At 38.4% G+C, this 18527-nt stretch overlaps 1 protein-coding gene across 1 annotated transcript in view; it reads right to left on the bottom strand.

The window, feature by feature from the left end:
- The window catches only part of LOC107548642 (transmembrane protein 131-like), a 52612-nt gene that overhangs the window by 18081 nt on the left and 16004 nt on the right, over positions 1-18527 (bottom strand). Inside the window, exons 3-16 of the mRNA XM_016229413.1 lie at positions 9958-9966; positions 7222-7338; positions 7010-7132; positions 6803-6883; positions 6552-6702; positions 6420-6476; positions 6250-6311; positions 5855-5963; positions 4235-4343; positions 4001-4154; positions 3701-3871; positions 3448-3558; positions 1303-1437; positions 377-481 (exon numbers count right to left, since the gene is read on the bottom strand). Of these exons, the coding sequence (XP_016084899.1) occupies positions 377-481; positions 1303-1437; positions 3448-3558; positions 3701-3871; positions 4001-4154; positions 4235-4343; positions 5855-5963; positions 6250-6311; positions 6420-6476; positions 6552-6702; positions 6803-6883; positions 7010-7132; positions 7222-7338; positions 9958-9966 (1494 nt within the window). The remainder of the gene's footprint in view (positions 1-376; positions 482-1302; positions 1438-3447; positions 3559-3700; positions 3872-4000; positions 4155-4234; positions 4344-5854; positions 5964-6249; positions 6312-6419; positions 6477-6551; positions 6703-6802; positions 6884-7009; positions 7133-7221; positions 7339-9957; positions 9967-18527) is intronic.

Raw genomic sequence — 18527 nt, 5'->3', positions numbered from 1 at the left:
CGCGTGCATGTGTGTGTACAAAAAAAAGAAAAAAAAAAGGTGTATGTGTGTGTGTGTATATATATATCTATCTATATATATATATATATATATATATCTTACAGGTTTTGTGCAACAGCTTCAGGCTTCAGGGATGCCCTGTGGCAGGTTACAATGTCACAACTGCAACTGAATACCCTTTCAGAAGGGGAACTGGTTGCTGGTTGCTGGTACCAAAAGATACTTATTTGCCAAGTGGCTCAGAGCTGGAAAGAGTGTTTCATGTTCCTTCCACCATTTGAGAGGATCGGTGTCCCTCTCTACATTAAATGACTGCAAGTAGCTTGAACGTTCAGTTTCAATTGCCTCCTTCCTGTTTTCTGGATGAAACACATACCTCATAGTCTGTTGTAATATGTACTGCTCCATCATAAACTCCCTCTAGAGCTTTAGCTACCAAAGTGACTTTAAATGCTGCGTAGTAGCCTGAGGCTAAAATGACCTGTGAGAAAACAGACATGCAATATGGAGTTATGAACACCTACACATACAAATGACAGTTCTGTAGCCTTCCTGCTTTTCCTAAATAAACATACATACTCCAGTGTAACTGTATTCTTAAGTATACAACAGACAACAGTCTAACTGAAACATTTCTATGTGAACTGTCCCATTCGGTTTACATTGCTTTGGGTCTTACTTTGGGTCTTTAAAAAATGAAAAATGTCTAAAATAAAACCTTTGCTTGCAGTAATCCAAAACCATAAATCTTGCAACACTTCTGCAATTTTACCACAAGTACGGACATGCAAAGAATCCACCGGAAGTCCTATGACTGCCTGCAGATATAATCCAATCTGTACACTGAGATAGCCATGTATGGCTCCTCTTGATTATGAATTACGTTTCCAATCTTTAATATCTGCATTATTTTCACTGACATAAATAAAGATCATAAAATATTTATAATACATATATAACGGTTTCGTAAAATAAAATTTAATCAACGTTTATTGTAGGGGAGTGTCTCATTTCAGGTGGCAAGTCAATTTCTTTACATTTCGTATAAAAATACAAACAGACATAATTTTGAATACAAATTCCAATATTGCCCAGCGTCCCCTATTTTGTATGTGGATTATAAATACTTTTATCAGATATTTATTATGAAATACAGTTATTATTCTTTGTTAGCGAATATTCCAGCATAAAGACAAGTTAAGCCCCGTGTAATGCTGTCCATTACATAGAAAATGACTCTGATATGACACATTTACAAGTTTTGGTAACGGACAGTAAAGGAGTAGTAAAGACGGTTCTTACGGTTTTGTATTGGGCTGCTGATGTCTTCTGGAGCTCTTGTGTTCTGCTCAGTGCTATACTTCGGTTCCCTCTTTCGGTGCTAAGTAACTCCATTGACAGACTGTCTCCTGTCACCAACCATGACTTTATCTCCAACTGTAAGGACAGAGAAATCTCTGTAATATATATGATTTCCATAAATTCTCAATAATGTATTTATAAAGACAAAGCCATATCAACATCACTGTTCACTTCAGTAATGTCTTAAAAGGGTCATATAATGCAATTAAAATTTTTCCTTTCTCTTTGGAGTGTTACAAGCTCTTGGTGCATAAAGAAGATCTGTAAAGTTGCAAACTAAAGTCTCAAATCCAAAGAGATATTCTTTATAAAAGTTAAGAGTCAGCCACACCTACCTAAAACGGCTTGTTCTAACACGCCCCCACATACCTAGAGTCCATCCCGGGGTCGTCACATGTGGTTGCCGCAAGCCTCCTTCGGCAAATCCGCGGGCCGTGCCGTTCTCAAGCCAACTACCTCTGCTCACTCTAGCCCTCCGGCCATTCCTCACTCTAGGCCACCGTGTGTGACGCTGTGTTTCGTTGTGAAAGCGCAACTACTTAGCTTTCCAAAAATGGACACGACTAGAAATCAGTGGTTAAGTTGTATTTACAACACTGTTCCAGAACAGTTCAACCCAAATACTCAGATGTGTGCAGCACATTTTATGGAGGACTGTTTACTGATCCTGGTAGAGTAGACTACAATGCCGGCTGTTCTGACTCACAGATTGTAAGTTTTTTTTATATTTAAAGAGTTTTTATATTTTTTATATTTAAAGCGAGTGTTTTGGGCAGTGAAGAGTAGGTGTTTGTCATTTCTCCGATCATAAATGCAGACATGGTTTTATGTTTACGTGGCGCGATGCAACGCAACGCGTAAAAAGACAGTACAAGTCATTATAATCAATAATTATGTCCCCACTGGATGTAACGAATGCCTTGTTTATAATGGGTTTTCATGTTTTTGAATCATCGCTCCGGCCTGACAGGGCATCATCACAATATGGTAGGGGCGTAACATTTCTGTCACATGCTTGAGGTATTCAGCCAATCATAACGCACTGGATAGCTGGGCCAATCACAGTACACCTTGCTTTTCAGACCGATGAGCTTTGTAAAAATCGACATGTTTCAGAAAGGCGAGGCATAGAGGAGAAACAATAATGTACAGTATGTGGAAAATAATGTGTTTTTTTAACCTTAAACCGCATAAATAGGGCTGTCACGATAACCGCAATACCGCGCTATTGACGAGCAAACCGCAGAGGAATGCAAGAACCGCAGCAACCGCGATTTTTGCGTGTTTTATATCCGAGAGATCGACTGAGCGAGTACGATTACTTGCATCTGTCCTCCAGGCAGAGTCATATATATTTGTGAAAATAGGTTGTCATGTCCAAGGAAAGCGAAATCTGTTTTAGCATCGACGCATAGCTGGTCAGCTGAGCCTTCTAAAGTGTCGCTCGAAGTTAAAATTATTTCTACAGTGTGTTTCATTACGTCTCTTTGAATGAATGAATCAGCATTTTTGAACGTGTAGTTGAATGACAGTTACGTTCCACCACCTTGTGGCGCAACACTGTAACTGCACTGACTGACAGCCCGTCTAGAATGGGCACAGGTGGAAATATCAATAGAAAGTCTCTTGTGTAGTCAGATTAGAAAATCAGATTACAACTAGGCTAACTGTTATACATATAGGCTAACGATAGCCTAACAATCTTATTGGCAGGTTTATGTTCCGTTATGTGGACCGTTATTTTGTCATCCTATTCTGTTAACTTCACTTCCTGTTTCAACGCTATTTGGTTTCGGTTTCATTGTCTTCTGAATATGACCTCGTTAGTTAGATCGTAACACATACACACAAATTATATATATATATGGCGGTAATACCACATACCGCGCTATTGAGCCACTCAAAATTACCGCAAGGGAAATTTCCTCACTGTGACAGCCCTACGCATAAACACCTTTCATTACACCAAATGCACAAAATAATGTTCTTTTAGCAACATCATATGGCCCCTTTAAAAGCTTCAACAGAACTGTTATTTTTATCCAAATGACATGTCACACTGTACTGAACATGATGACCTCGTACCTCAATTGGGTTGCTGTTGACCACCACAAACACCAAACTGCTGGTGTCTGTAGCACTAAGCACTCCAAAGTCTAGGATGTGATCTCGAAGACAGGGAGGAAGAACAACGGGCTGTTAAATAAGAAAGCAAAGACAAATCATGGCCAATTAATCTCAAAAATTATACATTTAAATTTCACAAAGTCTGAAATTCATAATTGGGTTACATTAGTGACAGTCTGTCACATGTAGGCTCAGGCTGTTCCTAACATACCTCCAAGAAGCCTGTGTAGGCCCTGACTGGCAGGTGGAATTTAGAAGCATTAGTGATGAGGAGAATGTTGCTGTCGATGTGGATGGAGGGTCGCACTGGTCGAAACAGAAGGGAGAAAATATAGCGGGACTCATGGGCAGGGATAAGAACTGGCATGCTGAAATTATGCACCTGCAAAAAAACAAACAAAACAAACAATATTAATTTATTATTATAAAAATTAATTTAGCACTCTATAAAGATGTTTTCTTCTGACAAAAATGTGAATACCCACATCCAGAAGCTAGAATAATTGCTTACATTGAACATAGTCTTGGCTTCTTCTGGAAGGGACACATTGTGGATGCGTATGGCAAAGTTGAAAGTATTGGTGAGGTAAATGGGCCTGTCCACTGGATCTACAGGACTGTCTCTGATGTGGAACAGGGTGGATGTATGGTCAAAGCCCAGGTACCTGGAAACGGTGAGCATAAGTACATTGTGAACTAGTTACAAAAATGTAAATATATACTAGTGAACTTAAAGAAATCTTACCCTTCTAAAACTTCAGCTTGGTAAGGGATTTCAAGTTTTGAGTAGCTTTTCTCTTTTGCCTTCACTGTTATTTTTCCAGAAAACTGGTCTGATCTCCTTGCTTTTGAAGCTGGAATGTAAAAAAACAACAAATGCCATTTAAATGCTTCCCCTAAATTCTTTAAATACGTAGTCAGGGGGCAAATTACACAGCAGCCTTTATGGTTAGAGAACCATAGGTTAGAGAGAAAAAAAAACACTTTTGTCCATTGTTAGATGCTAGTTTAATGATACTATGGCATGACATGGCATATGTAGAAATGTACATAAGCCAAGATTTAAAAAAATAAATAAATAAAAAAAGGTTTTAAAAGTATCATGTACAGGCTAACATTTTGTCACACCAGGGGCGTAGCCATCATTTCAGAAGTGACAGAAATGTTGAATACAATAATTTTATGTAGGCCTATGCATATATATATATATATATATATATACAGAATTATTTTCTTATCTTGCTTTGAATTTGCTATAAGAAATCAAATACACTGCTGGACAATAATCAATCATTTGTAATCTATAATGTTTTCCTAATGGCAATTTTATGATTGTTTTATATACTACAAACAATTATTTCAATTTTCTGCACAGAATTAGGTAGAAAATATACTTTATAGTTTCTGTACTGTAATAAATGTCAATTAGCACTGCATCATTCGTACATTTTATTTATTTATTGTGTTTATTGACGTTTCACCAGTTCATTCTGCTTTTTATTCAGCTTAGCTACAGATATAGATGCCTTTGTCCATATTAGACATTTCCTGACACGTCTTAAATTCTTTGAGAGCAAAAACACTTCTCATACAGTGCGAAAACTTCTTTATATCATTTTCATTAATTTAAAAAAAAAAAAGCTATAGTATTTAACTTTTCCTCTCCATCGGCGAATGAGGATTCTGAAAGAAAACGCACCCCATGTCTGTTTGCTATAGCAACAAACGCTACTTTCATGCATCTGATTATCAGATAAACCTCATGATACATTCGGTTGTGCATCCGTGCATTCGGTTCAACGAAATTGTTAAAACACATTTATCATTCAATGGAACTGTGCGTATGCTTTAGACACTTACATTTTTGCTCCGTTCATGCAATAAATGCGCAACCTACGACTGCTCAGGTAATGTCGTCAGTATGATCGAGAGCCACTGAAAAACTACAGAGAAAAGCAAAACTACTACTTCACTTTAGCATTACTGGTCACGAGTACTAAGGAGTGATCACACATCAGCTGCTCAAAAAATGTGTCAGTGAGACAAACAGAACGCGAGCGCAATCCTGTGACCGTCACAGGCGGCAAATAGTGGAGCGTGTGAAGGAGAGATGCGAGGCACGAACACCGTTCAAGGTCTCCATTAATTCGTGCTTGTAGTAATTTAATGTGTATATATTTTGAAAGCATTGAATCGGTACAGAAATCGGGATTCATTCGATTCTTAGCATTTTAAAATGATTACTGTCCGAAATCGATGATTCACGATTCAAAAATCATGTTTCAGGATCGATGCATATGCATCGTCAGGGTTTGTAATCGATGCATCGATAAAACGAGCGAATCATTACACCCCTAGTACTTACCATCAAAACTAATACTCGCAACTTTGGTATATCGGCTTTCTCCAGCTTTTAGTGTAATTTGCTTGAAATCCACTGTGACCGCTTCATTCGACGGAGTTGGCCTAACACTCTATACAACACAAAACACATTAAGAGAATTAAAAAGGATATTTTATTCACTGGTTAGATCAAAAACTTTGCCAGATCTTCAGATTTACACTACCATTCAAAATTATTTTCAACTGCAAATAATTTCACAATATTACTGTTTATGCTGTATTTTTCCAATTCTATCAAATAAACACAGCCTTGGTGAGCATAAGAGAGTCATTTAAAAAAAAAAATTTTTTTTTTTTAAAAAACTTACCAACCCTAAACATTTGAACAGTAGTGTACAAACAAGCCCTACAAATTACCATGATGGATACATCTTTTGCTCCTGAATTTAACAGATGCAAATTCAGTTGTTTTGGTCGATCTGTAAAGTTGAAAGGACACAGATATTTGTAAGTTTTTCCACAGTATCCTGCAAACAGTTTTGCTGTTCTACCAAGCTACCATCAAATGAAATAGGGAAAAAGCACACCTTGCGATCGAAGTGTACCAAAGTCTAGCATCTCTGTGGAGGAGTATATACCAGGTGCTGGGAAAATGCACAAAACATCAGTGCTGAAGTACAGAAGATCAGATGGTATCAAGAAAGGTTATTTCAACTGACCTGTGGTGACTTCAACCTCTACAGGGAGGATGATAAACTCGTCCTCGTTGGACGCATTTGTTTTAATTCTGATGAAGGCTGTGTGGTTGTCAGCATCTCGAGAGGAGAAGCTAGCTCTCATCACACCCTTTGTCTCGAATGGAGCGATCTCCTACAGAACACCAAAAATGTAGCATATGAAAACAATTCATTCTACCACAACAGTGATTTACAATAATGACAACATTGAAGTGTGAATAAAAAGTGCTCACCCATAATCTTTTGGTGCCACCCTGCTGTCCAGTAGGCAGCTCTAAATGTAGGTCTCCTCCACTGGTGTACATCTCTACAACCTAAAACCATAAAAAACATGAGGTGATGCAGACATATTTATTTAGACAAACAGCCAAAATGGCCCACTGGTAAAAAAAAAAAAAATGATATAGGAGCACTATGGTAAGCTGAGGTGCTTTGTGTACCTGCAGTGGTTCACTGTGAGGGTTGAAGATGCTTATGAGTGGAGAGAAGCTGCTATTTACTGGAACTCTGGCCCCTACAAAGGGCCTGAGTCTGTAGGGATTGGGGATGCCCACACCAAACACCTAAAATCAAACAACAGTTCTTTCAGGATCATTGCATTAAAAATTGTACATCAAACACAGCACAACATTATTAAGTGAATGAAATGTACCTGGTATGTAAACACTCCATGATGCGATGTGTTAATAAATAAGGTATTTTCTACATTCCCTACTACTCGAGCTAGAAACACCACATCAAATGAGGTGTTGCCTCCAGGTGGAATTATCTGTAAATAAATGATGGAATAGGTTACATTTATACAAGATTACACACATCACTCCATACATATCGCTCACTTTGTCAGTCTGTTACAAGTGCAAAAATAATCATAAATATAATATACAAATATAACAAACTAAATATGTTAAAAAAATAAATAAATCTATAAGAAATGTAAAATAATAGGCACATTATTTTCATATTTATATTCCTTTTATATTAATCTAAACATAAAAGTGATGTTTAGGGTTGGCCGCAAATGCCTTTTCAATCACGTGGTTGAAGTGGCTGAAGCTGAAACCATTTTGGACCCAGTTTAACTTTGGACTTTGTTTTTAGCATCATCCATTTCAAATGTATCACCCAAAATGGGTGTTAAAACGGGTTGTAACCTTGTGTACCCAAGAGTACACCAAGTTTACGACGGCTGATGTCAAGTCTGGTCAGCAACAATCCATTAGCCAGGGCAGAGAGGAGCTGATTTATGCAGGTGTCAGGAACAGGTGGGATGTGTTTAATTTAGAACTGCCAAGAGTGTGAGCACCCACACACTAAAAGCTTTAATTAGACGTTTCAGTGAGGCCAATGCCCTGCTGTTTTACGGACACGTGTGTGTGTAAAGGTGATGGTCGATGACACCACACATCAAAAATATTCAAAGCAAGGAGGTGTCCTCACTGAGGTCTTCATAAGATGACCTTTGGTGTGAGCTCAGACTAGAGCTGGGCGATATAGCAAAAAAATGTATCAACAATATAATGTTTCATATCGTTCAGTATCGATAATTATTGACATTTTTTATAACCTTTTTTAAAACAAAGAGCAATAGAAAAAACTGTTTAAATTTAACCACTGTATTTTTTTAATTAACCCAATTTATTGAGACACACAACAAATATTTTTTTGTTTTAACAGTCAAACACAAAATAAAAATTAAACAAATATCTCTTTACCAATGTTTTATATGCAGTCTGAAGGAAACTTTTGTCTTGTTTCCCGAGGCCACAGGAGGGCGCAATGAGCAAAATAATGCAGCACATTAAATTGCCAACGCAAAGGAAATAACTGTCTATAAAAAGAAAAACATGCATTACGTCTAAATTAACTCATATAAATCAAACAATTTCGTAAATTGCATAAACAATTATGAACAAAACAGCATCCTGTATTTATGTATTGCTTAATACAAAGAGCCGAATCGCCTATCGCTGATTGCCTTTAAAAACATATGAGACGCAGTGAAAAGGAATAAACCTCCACAAATTCGTGACACGTTTTCTAAAAGTTTAAACTGTTTTAACTTAGCATGCCTTTCTATACATCTCTTGTGTGACGCAAGTGCAGCAGTCATATTGGTCCGTCTAAAAAATGCGCTGAATATGCATTCTGTGTGAATGGCTTGGTTTCGGTTTTAACCCAATCAAGATCTTCTCCGCATTGAGCAACTATATTTCTCTAATATTTTGAATGAATAACACAACAACTGCCCGTCTCGTGGGCTAGAATAACAAAACATTAAAATGCAACAACGTCACTTACATCACCGCATCTCGCACTCCACTAATGACGCTCCCAGACGCACACCTAACATTTGATTGTACTATTTTTGCAATCAAATGCAAATGTTTATTTTAAATTCGACTAATATTCTTTTTTTTTTTTATTCACAACCTCCTCATCACAGGCAGGCACAGCACTCAATTCAGCAGGTGTTTGTGTGTGCGGTCTGCATCACTCATAGCACGTGCCTATATTGTGCGCTATATCGAACATTTGTTCTATCGTTATCGAAGAGGGTGTACCGTCGCTAAATATCAATACCGTTTTATCGCCCAGGCCTAGCTCAGACATTTATTTATCTCATCTTCCATGCCAAACAAGATGATGTGGTATTTACCACACACATCCAGCAGCTGGCACACAAGCTAAAAGACCATTTCTTCTGCTCTTTTGTGCCAAGTTTGAACAGGAAGTCCCAACTGTCTCAGTACTTGGTAGATCAAAAGTTGGGTCTTTCTGTGATAAATACACTACCATTCAAAAATTTGGGGTCAAGATTTTTTAATGTTTATGAAACTCTCTTATGCTAACAAGGGCTGCTTTATTTGATCAAAAACACCATAAAAATAATATTGTGAAATATTAAATAAATGCTGAAAAAATTCAGCAGCCATCACTTCAGAATCTTATGATGCTTCATAAATCATTCTAAAATGCAAATTTTCACGCTAAAATATTTCTGATTATCAATGAGGAATACAGTTGCGCAGTGCTGCTTAACATGTTTTTGGAAACTGTTATACTTTGCCATTTCTTGGAAGCCAATGTGCTTTTTTTCTCTTCCCCCAAAAACACACCATATCATGGCCTGTTAAGGATCAGATGATGCTTCTCTATTTTACTTCAGGCAAATAGAAAGAAACACCCAAACTTACACATACACCGTAACAAATAGGCTTTGTCTGGCATGGAAGCATCAGGTTTACACCAAACATTAAAAGTTCAGGTGAAACATCCTTCCACTGGGCAAGCCTTTGACTCAAAGAGTTGGATCAAACACCAAACCACATTCACACATATATTTTATGTTTGAAGTCTATAATATCACTCCCCCTCCCCATTGTACCATATTCTCCTCATATATTGGCAAGATTTTGCAGTTGGCAGACTAAATAATAAAATGAATCTATGATCAATTATATGGTCCCTCAGGTCAGATATCAGTGATTTTACGGTGTAACCAACTAACGTGGCCTAAGGTATTGTCATTGTTTCGAAAAGATAAGCATAAATTTGTCTTATAGGAAATATTTTTTAGCAAGTAGCTGCAAACTCACTTCAAAAATAGCTGAAGCACGAATTGTTGTTGATTGTTGTCAATTCAAAGATCATGGGAATAAAATGACACGGGAAAGCTAAAATGACCCAACTCACTAAGAAGAAACTGCTTTGAAACACCTTTGAAATTAGGTCTTGGTTGTTTCTATGGGAGTATAATATATACAGTGGGGCAAAAAAGTATTTAGTCAGCCACCAATTGTGCAAGTTCTCCCACTTAAAAAGATGAGAGAGGCCTGTAATTTTCATCATAGGTATACCTCAACTATGAGAGACAAAATGAGAAAAAAAATCCAGAAAATCACATTGTAGGATTTTTAAAGAATTAATTGGTAAAGTCCTCGGTAAAATAAGTATTTGGTCACCTACAAACAAGCAAGATTTCTGGCCCTCACAGACCTGTAACTTCTTCTTTAAGAGACTCCTCTGTCCTCCACTCGTTACCTGTATTAATGGCATCTGTTTGAACTCATTATCAGTATAAAAGACACCTGTCCACAACCACAACCAGTCACACTGCGATGTATTTTTGAATGGCAAATTTTTATTATGTACTTCACTTGCGTTCCAATATCCACATAAAAAAACATCACAGCGGTACTGTGATAACACTTCTAACAGTGGAAGAAACTACTCCTTTTAGTCCTAAAGATAATCGGAATTGTAAAAGGTTTGCCTTTATTTCAATTTAAATTCTAATGGACTCGAGACCGGTGAGTGGCGCAGGTGACGCATTAGCATTTACTCCACCAGCCTCGCTCCTTTCCCACAGCTCTCGGCCCCACCCCTCTCGTCACAACGGCAATAAAACAGCTTGTGAACAAAATGTCATGTAGCATTTCATTTACCTCAGGCAGTCATCAGTGTCCACAGCTCATTAATTCGCTAGAGAAATTAAGTGCAGAGAAGAGCATTTCGCCAAATATTAAGACAATATACTCATTACATTTTACTTTATCTGTTAGTGATGTCTTAATTATTTAATGTTTAAAGGTGGGGTAAGCGATTTTTCAAAAACGCTTTAGAAAACCGATTTGGGCCAGTAGCAAAACAAACTTGTAGCCAATCAGCAGTAAGGGGCGTGTCTACTCATGATGTGGAGGAGAGAGAGTTCAGTGCACAGCACAGGACATTAGCCGAGCCGAGAGACAAAGATAGAGATGGCGGATAAAAAACAAGAGGAAAACGTCTGCGGAACAAAATAAGGCAAGATGTAGGACCCGTGTAAATATCGGATCAGCTTTCCAGTGCTGGAGAGAACTCAAGGAGCGGAAGGCCTGCGATCGGACGCCGAGGTTGCTTTGTTTCTTCTCGATAGGGGAGTAACACCGTGTCTGCGCCGCAACAGCTAAAGTCTGTCTAGTACACTGGACGCGACAAAGCGACCGTTGAAAATCATTTGAAATTTGTCTCAATACATCATAAATAGAATGCAGCAGCAGTTTTTTGTCGGGGATTCTTATAGTAATATAAATGAGCTCCCTAAAGTTTAGAGCATAAGCCGAGAGAGATTTTTATCCCTTAGAAAAATTTTATTATAATTGAATTTATTTGAAGAGCAATTTGGTCAGTAAACCACTGTTTAGTTAAAAAAAAAAAAGGTTTAGTTTGCCCCCCTGCTGTACCGAAACGTGATGTCAAAACTGAGGTACGTACCAAACCGTGATGTTTGTGTACCATTACACCCCTAATACACACACATATATTTTACTGATCTGATGATGATTGTTATCACTATTATTAATTATTGATTAATATTATCATCAATAATAATAAACATTATTTAAAAAAATAACAATTACATTTAAAATAATTTAACACAACAACATTATAAAACGTGATGTCAAAACTGAGGTACGTACCAAACCATGATGTTTGTGTACCATTACACCCCTAATACACACACATATATTTTACTGATCTGATGATGATGATTGTTATCACTATTATTAATTATTGATTAATATTATCATCAATAATAATAAACATTATTTAAAAAAATAACAATTACATTTAAAATAATTTAACACAACAACATTATAACAAATTACTGTTAAATATAATCATTATTTTTTATGTCTAGACTAGACAACAGACTCAACACTTTGAACTAGCCCTAATCTGCAAACTCTACAATAGAACTATTCATCACTCTCTCTACTGGCAAGTTACTACAATAACTAATATTTTTCATAGAGGGGTAACACATTCTAAAACAGTTTGACTCGTATACAAGGCCCCAAACATCTGCGAATGAGGCAAAGCTTATGTTAAACTACTAAAATAAACTTACAATGGCTCTCAAACCCTGAGAGTGTCAGAATGACAGACAAATTAGTCTTGCCACTTGACTAAAGACATTGTCACTCAGAAGCAAGGCTCACAGCATATTTGTGGATTAACAACAGAAAGTGGCGCGTCAGGTTGCACGGCAATGTGTTCAAGAGAAATAGAGTCTGTATCTTGTGAATCTCTCTACTGCAGCTTGCATAAGGATAACACAAACACTGTTATGAACTAATGTGGATAATTTTAAAGCCTGACTCAAACAGTGTCAGCATGACCTCTGGCTACAGAGATTAGACAAAATGAACGACAAAAAAAGCTAAACAGTGAAATAACCACACCATCAGTAGATCAACATCAATTTGATATTTTAAGGAGACATAAAACATGTCTTACAATCTTTTGGTGGGGAGTGATCAGACATAGTTAATGCCTTGTGATCAAATATAAAGAAAAGTCTCAAGGCATTAAACTAGGCTTACTGGTCTGGTGGCACAAACCACAGAAAAAGAGCTGCAACAAAGTTCCTAACACAGCTAAAATAGTGTCAACCACTTCCCAACTGTGTGTGTCTGGTGGCGTGCTTTAAAAAAAACATGAAGATCTGCAATAAAGACAACATTATCAGTAGACAAAGTTCAATACTAGATCTGAAAACACAACAGAAAATCTGTCCATCCATCAGCAAAAGAGGAAACACTCCAAGTCTATTAGCACTAAATCACAAAGTTATTCATTCTTGTAATAAAAATATACCAAACGGCATTTGCTTGCTTCCTCATTTTCTCACTTGCGCTACACTTGGCCATGCACACTAAACTGTATGTGACATGCTGATGGTGTTGACTAAGGGTGTGTTCTCCTGCAACGGAGATGACAAGTCACAATGCAGACAATCAGCCAATGAAATCCAGCCACCGCAAGCATATACAGATAAGTAGGCTGGCCAATCCCTCAAGCTGGAAAGCTTTGATTGGTTGAGCAAATGAACAGGCCACCTAGTACACAAAAAGTTGATCTACTGGAATTAGTTCAAAACAAGTCTGAAATAACTTATAACTTATAAAAGGAAATGTGATCATCAAAATTCCTCTGGTCTTTTAAGAGAACAATATATTTTCTGACTCATTGCTCTTTTATACCAGTTCTTCTGCTTACAAACTTAAAAGGACAGTGTTTTGTAATTTCATAAACTCGCTATGAGAAGTGTTTACTGGGATGGAAGATATTTACCCAATTCACCTCTGATCCAAAGAGTAAAATCACTGCTGAAGTACTTAAAATGCCACAGCAAAGACACACCGTTCATTCATCCATTGATTAATTCATTCCCTTCACTCCGCTTTGCAACAATTTACTGAATGCCAATGACCACCAAGAGTATCTAAATCTGATTAAATCATTTGACATCCATAGGAAGTCCGATGAAATGACAGCTTGTGACGCTTGTATTTTTGGCTCATTTGTTTGTCCTTGAGCACAGGAACATATAGTTTAGTGGGAATATTTAGTTCACATGTCTCGTTAAGTACTGAACAAATGTTTCTTGGACAATCTAATATAAACTATATGCTGACTCTGGCCAAGCACGTCCAAAACGATGCATGCAGAAAATCTTTGGGTGTATGAAATTTAAAACCTTACCTTTTTTGACGATATGAGCTAAGATCAATATCAGACTCTGTCTGTAAAAAGAAAAGAAATTAAATTAGACTCTGAAAGTTATTAGTACTAACATGCAGGATATCTAAAGAAGAAAGAGCAAGTTATAATGACAGAAGGTCTAGGTCAAACACATTTTTGTGTGCATCAGACTCTCAAAAGTCAACCTTAGAGACGTTCTCACTGAGGTTCACTTCTGTAGGGCTAAAATAAGAAGGAAACAACTGGATGGAGAGTACAGTCTAGTCTATTTATAAACCTTAACATTTCCACAATAGTCCAAACTCACATGTACACAAAACCACTAAGATCATAGTGTTCATAGTCCCATTCAAGGGACTATTACAGGTATGCTTTCAAAATAGCTCAGATATTTTATAACATTTGTGAATAGTTTATTGGACAATTAAAGGCATTTGAAAACATCATTTAGGCTGTCACACCTTTTTAAAGCCTAATTAACCAATGTACTGCAAAGAATGACACATACAGTACTAGAAAAAGAAAGAAGCCTTTACAAAGACTTAAAATATAATTAAAATATTAAATTGATAAAGCCTTTAAAGCTGTTGCAAACCTCTCATTAACCGAGTAAAAACTAAATTATAGACAACTGGAGTACCAAAAAAGTGGTTCATTCAATTTATATAATTGTTTAAAGTGTTTCCTACAATTCTGTTCTTGCAGAAAGGGAAGAACAAACTTTTTATTTTCCAAAAATAAATTAATTACACTTATGTAAGTCTCATAACCCTTACCAATACAGAAAGTGAGACAAGACAAAAAAGCAATGATATCATGCAGATCAGAAAGTTACCCAGATGCAAATCAATAACTGCTCACACAGATTTAGCAAGATCATTTAAAAGCAGTTTTGAAAGACTGTCTCATAAGATCATCAGTTTGTTCATCAGATTGCATTAAATTACACCAGTTGCTTTGTGTATCCAGACAAAGATGATATACTGTTTTTCCCTCATCACACTCTACTTTTGCAAAATCATTATGAGTGCATGTACTGTATAACTTACAGAAAATTAAGGTAATTGATAGTAATTTTAATATTAAAATATGACTTTGAAAACTACTGATTTGATTCTTTTACTCTGTTTGCAACAGCTTCACAACACTTCACTGTGACAGACACAGTGTTACTAATTCTGTTGCTGCGCAAAGCTTCTCACGTTTAAGTGACTAACAACTTTCGTTTTCTTAATTGAACTCTTTTCTGTTGATTTGCCTCAATATCTTTCAAATAAGGGCGTCCATTATCATCCACTAATTGTGACAACCCTGATATTTTCGTCATTTACTGACAACAAGCTTTGCAAATATAAGTGCATGTAGTCACATTTCATCCAAAATGGTGTTTGAGGAATTTCCTATGGCCTTTATACTGCAATGCAAGCTTCATTCTATCAGCTATCAGACTCACAAAAACATACCTGGAAGAGGCCTCCTTCCCCAAAGTGTAGTACCTCCAGGATGTTGTCTGACTGTATGAAAGCTGTAGACAGACAGACAAAATTCCAATGAGGTTTGGATATCAGCAAACAATGCTATTGATGATTTGAGTACTCAGTGTCTGCAAGTGGCTCTCTGGGAGTGTATCAGATACTTCACTGTCTCATGCATTACTATGTAAGAGAAGCTATTGTTGCCACGGCTTCCCTGGAAACCGTTTTTGAGGCCAGGAAACAGCAAAAGAGCAAGCAAAACAGAAATGGAAATGTCAGAAATTGATGTGGTCAACATGAAGTTTGCCTTAATCTGATTTCTGATGTTTTTATGTTAGTAGCTTCATCACTTTATCAATGTAATATCAATATACTTCAAACAGGAAACGTTAGGTTACTTGTGTAACCCCGGATCTCTGAGAACAGAACGAGGTATCTCACTATGGGAACGCCCCCAGGCGTGATAGACTATGGAACCACCAATTACACCACGTCTGTCCGAAGGACGGACCAATCACAGCTCATGACAAGGAGCCCACCCCCTCCCTATATATACACACATCTGTGATCCCCGAAACGGCATTCTAAGCACACTCTTCCCCAGTGTTATGCGAGTGGGAAAGCTTGGTGAGATACCTTGCTCTGTTCTCAGAGAACCGGGGTTACGCAAGTAACCTAACGTTCTCTTTCAAACAATCGCTTGGTATCTCACTATGGCAATGATACAGCCAACTCCCGTAACGCATGCTTTCCGAAGCCGCCTAACAGACTCGAAAAGGAAGAAAGATAACTTTTCAATTCTCCAAAGAGCCAACTTTAAGAAACGCATGAGCCAATGAAGGCGCAGTGACATCAATATGGTAAAATCTGATAAATGCACAGTGGGTACGGAAAGTATTCAGACCCCCTTAAATTTTTCACTCTTTGTTGTATTGCAGACATTTGCTAAAATCATTTAAGTAATTTTTTTTCCCTCATTAATGTACACACAGCACCCCATATTGACAGAAAAACAGAATTGTTGACATTTTTGCAGATTTATTAAAAAAGAAAAACTGAAATATCACATGGTCCTAAGTATTCAGACCCTTTGCTCAGTATTTAGTAGAAGCACCCTTTTGATCTAATACAGCCAAAGAGTGAAAAATTTAAGGGGGTCTGAATACTTTCCGTACCCACTGTATGTGGGGAAGACCAACTAGCCGCCGCACAAATATCTCCCACTGTAATCCCCTTGAACAACGCCCATGAGATAGCAATACCTCGTGTAAAATGGGCCCTAAGGCCCTCTGGGGAATGAAGACCCATAGATGAATAGGCTATTTCAATCGACTTCACCATCCAGAGGGAGAGGCGCTGTGAGGAGATCGGCTTACCCTTACAATGAGTGGCCCATGAAACGAATAGCTGATCATCCTTTCTGAAGGATCGTGTCTTGTTTACATAATAGCGTAACGCTCGTAGAGGACACAAAGTGTGCAATTTCCTATCCTCTGAATAAGAAAATGGAGGAGGGTAAAAAGCACGCAACTCCAAAGCAGAGCAGTTATAAGCTGAATCACTGACTTTGGCAACGAAAGACGGGTTTGGCAGCAGAGTAACTTTGCTCTCATCCGGACTAAAATTTAGACATGCTTGATAAACCAACAAGGCATGTTACTCCCCCACTCGATTAGCTGAGGCTAAAGCAAGTAGTAAGACCGTTTTCAAAGATAGGAGCTTAATATGAACACTCTCCAGAGGTTCAAACGGGGCCTGAGTTAAAGCATTCAAGACCAAATACAAATGTCATGACGGGACCAGCCACTTCGACACTGGTCTCAAACGCCTCACTCCTTTCATAAAACGACATATAAGAGGGTGCCGACCCACTGAAACTCCTTCGAAACCTACATGGCAAGTGGAAATAGCAGCCAGGTAAACTTTAATAGTTGAGAACGCTCTCCCATTGTTCAGTAAGCTTAGCAAAAAGCAGAGAACATCACTCACCGCGAACAGGAGGACAGGATGCTCTTTTATGTGGGAGACAGATGTCAAATGCCTCTCCTTCCTTCTTCTGGAGGTCGCACCTCTGTCTCATCGCCGCAACAGCCAGGCCGAACAGCCCGCTCTAATCTAAGGGAGCGTCAAGAAAATCCAATTTCCCTCTGTCCCCAATGCTTGAGAGATTTAGCCACAACGACCTCTCTCCCGCAACGGCGAGAGCCATGGTACGGCCGCAGCTTTGCACCGCACCACGTGAGGTGCGTAGATTGAGATCAGTTATGTTGCAGATCTCCTCCCAGACCGCTGGGTTCGGATTACCTGCGTCCAGCTGCGTATCCAGCTCCTCCAGTAATTCGGCTTGATAGGCCATCAACAATTAAGGGACATTTAGTGCCGTCACCGCTAGTGCCGAAGACTTGTAAATTTTCTGGTACATGGAAGTGGTGAAGAGTTACATTTTCCCAGGAAGGAAGGGGCTGGCCGATGAGAGATTGTTCAGATGCAGGTGGTGAGCCACTAACTGCTCAACCGTGGGAGGGTTAGAGAGCCCAAGCCCCTTCATCTTACTCATTTCGAGACACCCTAGACGGGCATGCAATGAGAAAAGGGTTTATCCCATGACCGCATCTTCTCTGCTATACACGCCGGCACAGTGGGAAGCAGTTGTTTTGCTGGGGGAAGGCGGAAAGGCAGCCTTTTCCCATCATAGATATCACGTTTAACTCGCGTATCCCCGGGAGTTGCAGGCCAAGCAATGCCAAGCTTAGCTGCAGCGCGTTTACAGACTTCGCCTAGGTTGCAATCCACCACCGTTGACGCCACATCGCCACTCTGCATGCTCACCGGCCTGGACGCTTGGGCTGCAGACAGGATAGCATCATCCTCCTTATCATCCGGCTCATCTCGGAGGAGGCGAGCTAGCATCTTCCTCATTGCCGTTCACCAGCAACTGCTGGTTGAAAAGCGG

This window comes from Sinocyclocheilus grahami, unplaced genomic scaffold (assembly GCF_001515645.1).
Source record: "Sinocyclocheilus grahami isolate Dianchi unplaced genomic scaffold, SAMN03320097.WGS_v1.1 scaffold352.1, whole genome shotgun sequence".
In the NCBI taxonomy this organism is placed as follows: domain Eukaryota; kingdom Metazoa; phylum Chordata; class Actinopteri; order Cypriniformes; family Cyprinidae; genus Sinocyclocheilus; species Sinocyclocheilus grahami.
Note: the sequence above shows the minus strand (reverse complement) of the source record. Positions and strands in the feature narration are given on the sequence as shown.